Consider the following 12,554-nt stretch of genomic DNA (forward strand, 5'->3'; position numbering starts at 1 on the left):
ATGTAGACAGGCTACTCCATCCCTATATTCAATACAGTTTATCACATGAGCTTTCTCATCTGCATTACTCTTTTCCATGAGCTTTCTTTCCCTCACTCTGCCTTCTAGTAGAACCTGAGAGGAAGCTGTGGACTCTCCATCTGGAACCAGCTCCTGGAGAAGAACCAAGTGTGGTGTAGAGTCTTATCAGCATGTTACCAGAGCGAGTGGTAAGATCATGTGGGACACAACAGGTGAGTCATTTCCTATTCTCTTCCCATCCCTCTGACCAGCAGCAGTTCTGTGGAGTCGGGATGCCATGTAGGAAAGCCTCCTGTGGTATCAGGTGGCAGCAAAGAGCAGCACACTTGGGAACAAGGGCATTAATAGACTCCCCAGATGCCTGAACTCTGCATGGGTGCCTTTAAATGGCCAGTACTAGAATGGAAGTCCTTCACATTATTTTCTGAAATGGGCCATGAATTACTGCATCACATTTGCAGGTTATGCTTATTAAAATTATAGTCACACAAAAAACACAGCTAAATCAAACCCTGGCAAGTGGGATAGGGCATATCCAGTTCTTTTTGATGGCTCTCCATGTTTAAAAAGTATTGCCAGTGGGTTTGCAATTTTGTGTTCTATTATATTGATTCACGGACTGCTTAACTCTGTTAACATTCTCCCTTGCTGTTCATTTATATATCAGTGTCCTATGTGATGTATAAAGTATACATCAGTTTCTTCAATTGTGTCATGTTTATCCAGAGAGTCACACACTAGCTTCTTTTGTGGGCACCTGGTTTCTGCACTGAGTAGACAAACTGGGGTCCTGGAATGTCATGTCAGACGGGGAAAATGTCAGTAAGCAGAGAGAATTCAGAAATCGAGCAACTCCATATATTATTTGTGCTTTAAAGAACACAAAGGGGACAGAAAATCAGTGTGATGGGGATTGATGTATTTCGGGTGGTCCCCAAAGTTTGGTTCCTTAGAGTAGCATTTGATTTGAGTCCTGAGTGACAAAATAAGCAAGACATGTGCAAGCAATGTTGTGGTTGGCCTGCACCCCATGGACTATGTTTGTCCTAAGAACAGAGGACAATGTCAGTGGCTGGAAGACAGTATGTAGCCACGTTGAAGTGAAGTTGAAGGGTAGGTGACTCACACAGTTTAGGTCTTTCAATTGTATTTTGATTATGAAAGGCAATAGGCGGAGAGAGACACGATTTGATTCTTGTTGTTGGACTGTGATTGTGTGGAGAATGGACTGAGTAGGACCTGGTGAGAGAGCAGTCTGGAATCTCCACTATAAATAAAAAGTCGACGGGAGCCATGCGGCCACAGTGTGTAGAGACAGTGGAAGCTTTAGACATGCTACTCTTCTGAGTGTGCCTTACCAGGTGAGTGGGGCTTTTGGAGAAGAGGCAGGTCAGAGACTCCTGGGCTTTTCTGGCTCCATGGCCACATGGTGATGCTGTTTCCATCAGTTGTTTCATGTGTTTTTGAGACATTCTCTGGGATGGTTTGGAAACCCAATGGCAGTTATTGTGAATCTTAGTGATCTAATAACATATGTAAGTTGATAAGAAGTTTCTGGTGTAATAAAATTAAACTTTATTTTCCCAGCATTGTTTAAGTCAATTTTTAAAAGGAATCAAATAATTTGCCTTTTGAAAAATAAGCAGAGTAGTATATTCTTGAAAATGTTTATTTTTCTGCAGTCTGTATTACATACCTGTTTCGATGAGGCAAATGCACATGTTCTGTGTGAAGGAAAAGCACAATCACAGTTTTCACGTGATACACCTTTGTCCTGCTCTACAGCCCTACTCTTACCCAAACCATTGCTGAGGGAAAAGAGAATGAGAGTTGACTTGTGTCTTAATTAGGGTTTCTATTGCTGTGGAAGAAACACCATGTCCACGGCAACTCTTACAATGGAAAACACTTAATTGTGGTCGTTCATTTACTGTTCAGAAGTTTAGTCCTTTATCATCATGGTGGGATATGGTACTATGCAGGCGCTTATGGTGCTGGAGAAGGAGCTGAGTGTCCTACACTTTGATCCTCAGGCAACAGGAAGTGAACTGCAACAGTGTGTCTGGCTTGAGCATATATGAGTCCTCAAACCCAACTCCACAGTGACACACTTCCGCAAACCAACCCACACCTTCTCCAACAGAGCTAAACCTCCTAATAGCGCCATTCCCAATGAGCTTGTGAGAGCCAATTATATTCAAACTACAACAGCCTGTTATACCTGGACCATAAGTCAGTAGAATTTCTTTAGTAGTTACTCCTGTATCTTTCTAGACTATGCTTATTTGTCTAAGAAAAAAAGAATGGCAACAGGAAAAGCAGAGTTGTTACTAATATCATAGTTGCAATGCCTTGGATACCATGACTGTTACATCAATTCCTTAGACGTATAAGATGATGTTTTTACACTGTTAGGATCTCATGAGGCTTTTCCATATGGACATCACATTTTCTCCCTTTGCCAGAGACCCCATTGCGCGGGAGGAATGCCTGCTCAGGTCTTCTCTGTCTGGTCTAATCACCTAAGGTTCCCAGCCATTTGTGAGTGAGGACAGACACTGTGCCACAGGTATGCTTTGTGTTCTGAGTTACACACCTGTGTGTAAGAAATTGCCTTGTTCCTTTCATTAGCAAATCTTTCTCCTGCACTGATTACACATTTCCTCCAGGTTAACTGGCAGATAATGTAAGAGTACACTACGTGTCTTTAAAATAAAAGGAAGTGGGACTTGATTTTTCTTACCTAGTCACAAATTCTTATTAGGAGATTAGAAGAAAGTCTCTGAATTACTCATCGCGTTTTCTATGCGCCCCTCCCTCCCGGGTGACTTACTGTGATATCTACATCTATTTTTGTCTATCTATATTTGTAGACCATATACTGTCATTAGTGTATTGTATTACATTGTGTGACTGTTTCATCAAAAATGCCTATTTTATGGAATTCTGGATATTTCCTTTTTTTTTTTTTTTACTTCTTTTGATCTATGGTGTTATGAACACCTTATACATAGCTTTGCATCGAAATTTACTTTGACTTTCCCTGGGCATGAACCTGCCCTAGACCTGAGTAGATTATGTGTGTCCATTTAAGTAGACAAAGGTAAGCAGGTTTTCCTAGTAATTATCTATTATATTCCAGCCTGCAGCATGTGACATGTACACTAACTATTCTATATCCTTGTCAGCACTTGGAACTTTGAAACCCTTTGTTGGTCACATGGGAATGTGGTATTATGATTTTTATAACTTTTTTATTATTGATTCTTTGGGCATTTCCCATCATGTACCCCAATCCTACTCATTTCCCAGTTTTTCCATGTCTGCCCTCCACCCTTGTAACCTCTCCCCACAAAGGAAATAAAAAATAAAAATTAAACTTACAAAACAAAACGTAAAACATCTGGCCAACCCCTCTGGGCAATGACCTGCTCCTCTATTAGCCACAGGGTTCTCTTATACTGTCACAACCATCTCAGCTTCAGTTCCACCACGTGTGTACCACTTTGTTCCTGCTTTTTTCCTGTCTCTCCATCACATATTCATTTGTCGTAGTGCCATTGGGAGCTGTGGCTCGTCACACAGTATATCCATTTGCTCAAACAGCTTTGCTTGCAAATGTTCATTGCAATGAGTCCTTGGTTTGGCTCAAGGCCTCTGGCCTCTGCTACACCATCAATACTGGGCCCTCACTGAAACTCCTCTCTGCGATCTTGCTGTTGCCCCAAGTCATGGAGATCCTGCAGTTAGGGTTCCAACACCTCTCCAGCACCTTGTGGCAGCAGGTAAGGCACAGGGCCAGTTCTAGGGGTTTAGGTGCAGAGAGGGGTGGGGCCAGCTCCCCCCCCCCCATGCACCATACCAGTGCCAACGTGTGGCAGTTGGCGAGAGGCAGGACCAACTGTCCAGCTACTGACAAGGGGCGTGGCCAGCTCAGCACCACCCTTGAACATCAACATGACTTCAGGTGGCAGCCCAGACCACAGGCATCCACTTGGCTTTTCACAGTAATACAGGCCACGGACATCAATACAGACCCTGGATGACTGCAGAAGGACCACAGACCCAGATATGGCCCTCGGCCACAGCAGGGCCTTGGTGTCACCAAGGTCTCAAGTGGCAGCACAGGCCACTCAGATTAGTATGGCCCTGGCAACAGCATGGTCCTCAGATATCAATATGGCCTTGGTAGCAGCAGCCCAGATCATGGAAATCCTCACGGCCCTTGGTGGTAACACAGGCAACAGACATCAACACAGACCCCAACTGTGGCACGAACCCCGGCATAGCACTTTGTGGCAGCACAGAGTGGACATCCCATGCATTAGTCTGTTCCTCATTGCCAACATGGCTCCAGTTCTCCTCTCTCCACAGCACAGTAAACACTCGGCTTCTCTTTCTCTCTGATCTCTCCACCACATGCTTGCTCCTCATAGTGGCACCTGTCCAGCCTGGGCCATGTGGCAATGGGCTGGGACTCTGGCTCTCTCTCCGATTATGATGGTCTAAAGTTCAGCTGTTTTAAGGTTTGTTTGATTTAATTCACTCTGAATATGCACACTTTTTAAAAATATGAACAAGCTTATTTCTTTTAAGATATTTTTCTATTTGTTCACTTAAAGTGTTTGCACTTGAATCTCTGTTTTGCTAACTGCATCCCTGGTCTGTTGTTCTTTTATAAAGTGTTTTTGAAAAAAAAAGAGTTTTATTGCCTTTCGTGTATTTATCATTGTTATTATGGGAGTGTTCATGGCACAACACGTATGTGGAGGTCAGGGAACAGCTTGCAGACGTTGGATCCCCTTCTATCATGGAGTTTCCGGGGTTCAAACTCGGATAGTCAGGCTTGGCAGCAGGTACCACTATTTGCTGAGCCTCTTCCCAATCCCTTCTGTGCTGAACCTTCAGTCTTTCCTGTTTCCGGTCTCTTGGCAGCTAATGTCGGAAGCTCTATGCAATTTAGAACTTTTAGCAGCAGTACTTCAGGTGCGTTGTTCTTTATTTCTGATAGTATTACACTGTGTCATGGTCAGTCTGGATGCTGCAACAAATTGTCACTAACCTAAGCATCATTTGTTTCTTATGTGAGTGGATACTGAAAGTCTGGGATCAAAGTACCAAAATGGCCGTGTTGTTGGTGGAAAACTTCTTGGTTATGGTCACACATGTCCTTTCTTTGTATGTGCACTCAGAAGACACAAATGATCAAGTCTTCCCAGGACACTAACCCATTCATGACAACTCCATCCTTACAACACAATTCATCCCCAAGCCCCATCTCTAAATACCACCATGGTTTATCTAAATACCACCTCTAAGTACTATCACTTTCACCATGTTAATTTAGATGGGACACAAACACTAGGCACATGAATAACAGACTTGTTCTGCTTCTATTCCTTGCTGCTTCTATGATCTTAGGATTGAGCACTAGTTCATGAGTTTTAAGCTACTATTACTTGTCCCGTTCTAATTTCCTAACAGTTCCTCTTCTGAGTCTTTAAATTATCTAATTAATCAACTAATTTATTCACTTAGTTCTTCATTTTTGATACAGGCTCTTATGTAGCTCAGCTTGCTTTAAAATCTCTGTGTAGTTGATGAAGCTGGTCATGAACTCCTGCATACTGGGATGCATGTACCACCACACCCAGCTTCTCTTAATCCTTTCAGAATTTTATACAATGTACTGATATCATATCCATCCCCTCACATCCCCCACAAGGACCTACAATCTCTAACCCCTCTCAACTTCATGTTCTTAGTTTTAAAAATAACCTACTGACTCCAATTTGTGCTGCCTATATTTCCTGGGTGTGGGGCCTTCCCCTGGAGTGTGGTTGATCTAGCAGGAGCCATGCCCTTAAAGAACCTGATTCTCCCTCCCCTAGGAGCCATGCACTGCCAATAGGTACTCAGTTAGGGGTGGGGTGTTCGTGAGGCCCCCTTCCATGTTAGAAGGTTGACTGGATTGATCTTGTGCAGGTTTTCTTTGGGAAACTACAACTGTGTGACAGGCTGGTTTTTTTTTTTTTTTTTTTTGGTTCTCCTGGACACCCCTGACCAACAAGAATAGGGGATGTATCCCACACCTAATGCCTCTTATTTGATAACCTATGAAATCTGCGAGGAACATTATTCCCTTTTAGGAGAAATTAGTCTTGTCGTGTGAAGAAAATACTGTTTCACTCCAATACTCCCCAATATCTGGATCTTAGAATCTTTCAAACCACCATTGTGTGATTGTTCCTGACCCTCGGGAAATGCTGTGATACAGATGTTCCATTTGTGGCTGAACATTCCATAGACAATTACCCTCCATACTTTGGCCAATTTTGAGTTTCTGTGTTAACCACAGTTCACTATAAGAAGAACTTCTGATGAAGTCTGTAAGCTGTACTAATATATATTTATATAGAGATAAGAACTTAGGAGAGTTTCATACTGTGTCCACTTACCAAAGTAGTAGTAGTAGTAGTAGTAGTAGTAGTAGTAGTAACTATTGTTGTTGTTGTTGTTGTAATAGTTTCACCTCTGGGTCCTGTGAACACCCCAACCATGGGATCTTGATCAGATTTAGAGTACTAGGCAAATGTTTCCTCCTGAGGATTTGGCCTATAAATTCAATCATAAAGTGATTTGGTTACCTCTGTGGTATTCATGCCACTATCTTACGCATGGGTATATCCTACCCTGCAGTCCATTATTGTAGATCACAGAGGGATAAGAATATTGATGCCTTTCCTCTCCTCAATAGCCTGATAGTATCTGGTAATATGAAAACTAGGCAGTAGGAAGGAAGCTTCTTGGACAGTGTCAACTAGATTTCTCCAGACCCTGTGTCCAAAGTGTGTGGTATCTTAAGCAATTGGGATCAAGAGCAATGACAATGACCTGTATTGTTTGGGGGACCACAGGAAAAGCTCTGACTAACAGCTAGAAGGAATATCCCACACTTGGCACTAGGGTTTTATTTAATAATCCACGGCTTATTAAATTATCCCTTCTGGCAGGTAACTCCAATTAAACTCCATGTGTATATATAAAATAGTAGGTTTGATTACTCCTATCATGTCGCTCTTTAACTCAATCTATAAAGAGTCAGTATTCAATATTTATATCATGAGTCTGTCTTGATTCAGTCATTGATGATCTCCATTTTCCTGTGAACAGCATGGTTTTAATTTTCTTAATGTTTGAATAACTCCGCGGAGACCACAGGCTTCTGGGTCTTTTCAAAATTCTTCCTGATGTGATAGTTCAGTGTACACTTAACTGTTGCACTCATGGCCCCAAATCTGGAATCAGCCATCTTTTCTAAGGACTCTTTTGAGTGGGCAATGTTTTTTAGTGTAATCAATCTGAACAATAGAGATGTTCAGTGCTAAGTAGTTGATTTGATTCAGTACCTGGGATGAGTACTTATGAATGTCTTCAGGAGAGTAAATGTTATCAGCATCTGTCCTGGTTTATTCCTTGGCACTCTTATGGGAGGGCATTTTCTTTAGTTGGGTGGTGTTTTAACCATCCACTGTTTCATAGCACAAACAAGCATATTTTATCAATTCTCCCACTCACAACAAAAGGCCTGTACTGTCAGTGTGTAATGTAACTTTCTGACCTGATGAAAATGTTCCACATCTGCCCTTCCCTGCCCAGGAAGCCCTAGCTGTCTGTGGCTGTTGGGCAGCTGAAATTTGAGGAGCTCTAATGACGAAATTTATAACTATGATTAAATTTTGTTTGTTAAAGTGCTAACTTTATTCATATTAAATAGGTTTATATAATTTGTTTTTTTCTTTTTTTCCCTTTTTTTCTAGCCCGTAGGTTTATATAATTTGTTAACTTCCATTTGCCACATGTAACTTGTGATGAAAATATTAGACAGAAAATATTAGCCCCATTTTTCTTCACCTTGTGTTTTCTCTTCACAGTATGTCCTAGAAATCACTCTGTAGAACTATAATGTTGGACTTCCTGTTGCCTTTTTTGAAAACTTTTTTTGTTGGTTTGTTTTAAGATCCCAGTATACAGCTTGGGTAAAACTTTAACACACTATGTAGCTCAGGCTAGCCTCAAAATGATTATTCTCTTGTGTTTTCCATCAGTGGGTTGGCATTACAGATGTGTACGACTTTACTTGCCCAACCCCATGCGTACACAGTAATTTGAGTGAAAGGGACATCTTAGATCGTCAGTTTTTCCTTCCTGACAGACATGGTTCATAGTTCTACTCCTTTGGTGTTACATATTGTTCTTCTAGAAAGGCTTGGTGTCACCTTCTCTGTTTCTTCGGGATGGAACTTTAGAAGAAAGATTATTGGTCCCAAGAATACATGCTTGTGTCATTTTATTAACTAGCGTCCATTCCTCTCCATAGGGCTTAAGAACATGTGTCATTCCCTCCAGCGATGAAGATGAGTGTCTGTTTGCTCATAGACTATCCGAGAGAAAAGCTGAGAGGAGGTGACTGCTATGTGAGAACCCGTGGTGAGCATTTCATAAAAGCGGGGAAGTTACATGCTCAGACAAGATTCTCTGCCCTGTCTTTCTTTGTCTTTCAAGAGGTGGTTTTTCTTCCCTCCATGTCCTGTGGATCTGGCTCTAGTCCCACAGTGTGAGAAAGGGGAGTCACATGCTTGAGCTTACCTCAAATGTTCCCCTAAACAAAAATTGCTTTCTTCTAGATCATCCATACTTAAAGTTAAGTGTGGAAACATGTTACCCTGTACTATCAAATGGAAAGCAGGATCAGAAAAGAATCTACTCCCCACCCAGGATAACATCCAAGACGGACACCACACAGGTTTATCCTCCCCGCCTCTTTGTAAGTGAGATACAGTCAGGAGCAGGTTGGGGCCTGACAGCTAGCACTGTGGGAAGTATCGGTCACAAGATTCCTTGGTTCCCCAAGGCAGTATTTTTTTTCTGGTTCAACGGTACCATTTTCAATTACAATTTGGATTCTAGAAGAGAGGCAAGTATGGGCCAGACATGCATGGAAGGCAGTCTCTCTGTGTCGTTTCTATGGGCATCCACTTAAGCAGATCAATAGAGGGAAAAAGGAATTGTGGGACATGTAGATATGGGTTGGACTGATGATCCCTGCACACAGCAAAATCCTAATGCACAAAAGTAAATTGATGACATAGATGAAGTGTGTGTGTGTGTGTGTGTGTGTGTGTGTGTATGTGTGTGCGCGCGTGTGTGTGTATACTTTCACTCTGTCCTGTATAATATACAAAGAGAATCAAGGTAAGTTGGTACTTATTATTTGTTACCTTTTTTGAGGAGTATTTTTGCTCCTATTCATAATACACCTTTTATGGTGAAAAACTAGCATTTTGAAATTAGAGTCAGGCGCCATCTGGTGATCAAAATATGAATTGCATTGACTACAAGGCAACTGCCCTGTTTGCCTATAGGCAAGGTTGGGGCAGCAAAGGGAGGCGCTGGGATCCACCCACTCAGAGCACTCAGAGAGATCAGTGCCCTTGGGATCCTGACATCTGGAGATGGTTAGAGAATTCTGCCAAACAACCTAGTGTTGGCATGATGTAGCTGTCAAAGAACCCATAGACTAATATGCAGACTGCAACTTTTCATTCTGCAAAATATGTTGAGGTTTCTCGAGTCAGGTCCTCTGGGACTGCTTTGATATGAGTAGCTATGCTGAGTGACCATTCTTGTGCATGTTTTCTCAAGCACATGTGCCTGAGACTCTCCTTAGTGACTGAGACTGCATTAGCTGGGGAAGTTCCACATTTGACTTTTTGTCAATGTTGCATAGGTTTTCTACATAGAGAATGTGTGGAATTTCTCCTCCTCCAGCGACGTATGGAGTTTTCCTCGGTCACATTTTCCATTCAAGTGGAATGTAGCATAAACACAACTTAGTCGTTAGGCTTTCCCTTCTACAGTTTGAAGTCTAGAATTACCCCAAGACATGTTTCGAGGCATAAAAGTAAACTGTGTAATTTATATGGAAACTAGAGAGAGAAAATGAAAAGCAATTCAACTTTCTAACACTACAAGAATATAGATTAGCATATATTAAAATTTCATGAAATGCATAATTTGGACAATTGGCAAAACTCATGCAATCCTTTATGGCAGTGGGTTGGAGCATGCAACCAGAAGTGTTAAGACTGTTTAATGCTTGGGCCCACATGATGGCTCTCCAGGCAAAGAAGGTTGCCGCCAAGCCTGACCAGTTTTCGGCCTGGAACCACCTTAGTGGAAGAAAAGAACCAACTCCTGCAAGATGGCCTGTGCTTATTCCCTGGAAGGAACACACTCACATACCCACACAATAAATACATGCAATCAGGGGTTTTTAAATGAAGTAATTTTCATGCTGTTAAGGAAGCACTCCCTCCCCACTCCTCTGTCCACCCTGCTCAGGGCAGAGGGGACCATTTTCCCAGTTGTCCCCGAGCCTTTCCTTCGGGACCCCTGACCCTGAGGCATTGTTTCACAATGTGCCCTCCATTACTGCTCCTGCATGCTGAGGGTAAGTGATGAGGTGGCCACTGCAATGAGAGGAGCCTGTTCCTCACAGTTGCTAAGATGAGCAGCCTCTCTCTCCACACACCTCCACAAGAGGAAGCAGCAGAGGAGAATAAGAAAGAGTAGGAGGAGAACATGGCAGGAGCCTACATTATTCCTCCCTTGCAAAGTGACAGGTGGGCTTGGAACCCAGCACTCTGAAGAATTTCAGTACTCTCTGGAATTCACGGACTTCCCTGAGTTATGTGGTAGCAGGCCCCACTATGTTTGGAGCAGAAAAATTCCAGCAGTGTAAGAGTCAAACAGAGAAACTGAATTTGTACATGCAGGGGCTCTGGATTGGTTTGTGCAATGGGAAAGGAGGTCCTGAGTCAGCTTTCTTATCTGAGAACTAGCCGAGCCAGGTACAAACCTCTCTGGAATAAACTGCCTGTCTTCTCTGTAGCGACTCAGATACCCTTCATTTGCCATGTACAGCCAGCATTGCCCATTCCATAAGAACACTTCAGCTCTAGTGTTGAGTGCCAAGGCCCAGTTCTTCCATGCTTTTCTTCTGCCTGGGCCAATCACTTGGCTCGATGCTTCTATTCACGCAGTTGAAGGCAGATCTCCTTTACTCAGTTGTCTCCTGAGTCAAATACTAATCTTTCCCAGAAAAATCTTCACAGACAGCCTCAGAATCAATGTATTACCTTGATTCTACCAGTTGACACATAAAACCAACTGTTACCATTACAGATGACAATGTTTTGTCTGTACTGCTAATCTGATCTACTAGTTTTCCATGGACCTGCCACTGGACACTTCTCTTAGTTTTTTCTTGAGAGTCCCTGGAGTGGCCAGGTGTACCATATAAATACTTCATATCCAGCGGAATCCAAGTTTCAGATAAGCAAAATAATATGCCATACCACAACCAATAAAATAATTGTTTTGTAGAACTGAAATTGTATCGAGTTGAGTTCAATCTGGCAAACACAGCAGACTATATGGGGCAGATCCAGAATGTTCTAAAGAACGGTGGTAGATGCTGCACTCCCTGAAAATGCCAGCTCTGATGGTTTTGTTTAGTAATTCCTCCCCAGCTCATTAAGACCCAGGAATTTCTAAAGGGGGCTTGTTAAGACTCAGGAAATTCCAAAGACAGGCTCCTTGAGACTCAGAAGTAAACAATTCAGGAGTCTCTGGAACTCTTTAAAACTGACCAGATGCACAAGGGGCTTCCCTCACTGACATGTTATAAACAAGTTGTTCACTGAGCTCCAGGCTGCCAGATTTTGTTGACTTTGCCCATACTGGGGTGGGCTTTCAGGGACACAGCTGCCTCTGGGTGGTTCTTCCATCTGAAAGTAACCCCTCACCCACACTCCTGTAACTCTAATAAACTCATTGTTGCACCCAGTTGGACTTTGGGGGTGTCTTTTACTTTGGTCTATCATTGGTTCCCAATCAGGGTAAGTAGACATTTACTAATGTCCCCTAGGAATAGTGTCACACAAGTGTTCACCTATGAGAGGGGAGTCTCTGGATATTTCAGATGATTGGAATCCCCTACTGACAGATGCCACGTGGAATACACAACACCCAGCTGTGCCTGGTCAACATACAGAAGAATCCTGGGCGATATTCAATGGCTACTGTTTTGTTGAGCACAAGTGAATATTGACAACGGAGTTTCCATGAACTTTCTATCCCTCTGTTTACTGTGGTCTCTTACTATAGGGTAATATGTGGTTCTTTACTCCATGAAGGGTGGTTGGAGCATTGTTATAAGTTTGACTATGGATAATGTGTTAGTTAGTGTATATGGTGGAGTGTAGACTTTCAAACATTTACTCAACTGCCTATTAAAGTGAAAATCTCACCTTGGTGCCTGTGTGGGGGAAAGGAGAGGACCTGGGGAGTTTCTCCTTTCATCCTCTGCAGTAATGTAAGTTGTTTTTGTCGTGGTGAAGAGATGGATGTATAGTGAGGCTAGATGTGTGTTGGTTACAAACTTACCTTCCCATGGAAGAGAACATGTG

At 42.5% G+C, this 12,554-nt stretch overlaps 1 protein-coding gene across 1 annotated transcript in view; it reads left to right on the forward strand.

Moving 5' to 3' along the window:
- The first annotated feature begins 4,092 nt into the window (after positions 1-4,092).
- LOC102916286 (uncharacterized) overlaps positions 4,093-12,554 on the forward strand; it is a 76,233-nt gene continuing 67,771 nt past the window's right edge. The window contains exons 1-2 of the mRNA XM_076562273.1: positions 4,093-4,252; positions 4,957-5,007. Coding sequence (XP_076418388.1) covers positions 4,093-4,252; positions 4,957-5,007 — 211 coding nt within the window. The remainder of the gene's footprint in view (positions 4,253-4,956; positions 5,008-12,554) is intronic.

Source organism: Peromyscus maniculatus, chromosome X (assembly GCF_049852395.1).
Source record: "Peromyscus maniculatus bairdii isolate BWxNUB_F1_BW_parent chromosome X, HU_Pman_BW_mat_3.1, whole genome shotgun sequence".
In the NCBI taxonomy this organism is placed as follows: Eukaryota; Metazoa; Chordata; class Mammalia; order Rodentia; family Cricetidae; genus Peromyscus; species Peromyscus maniculatus.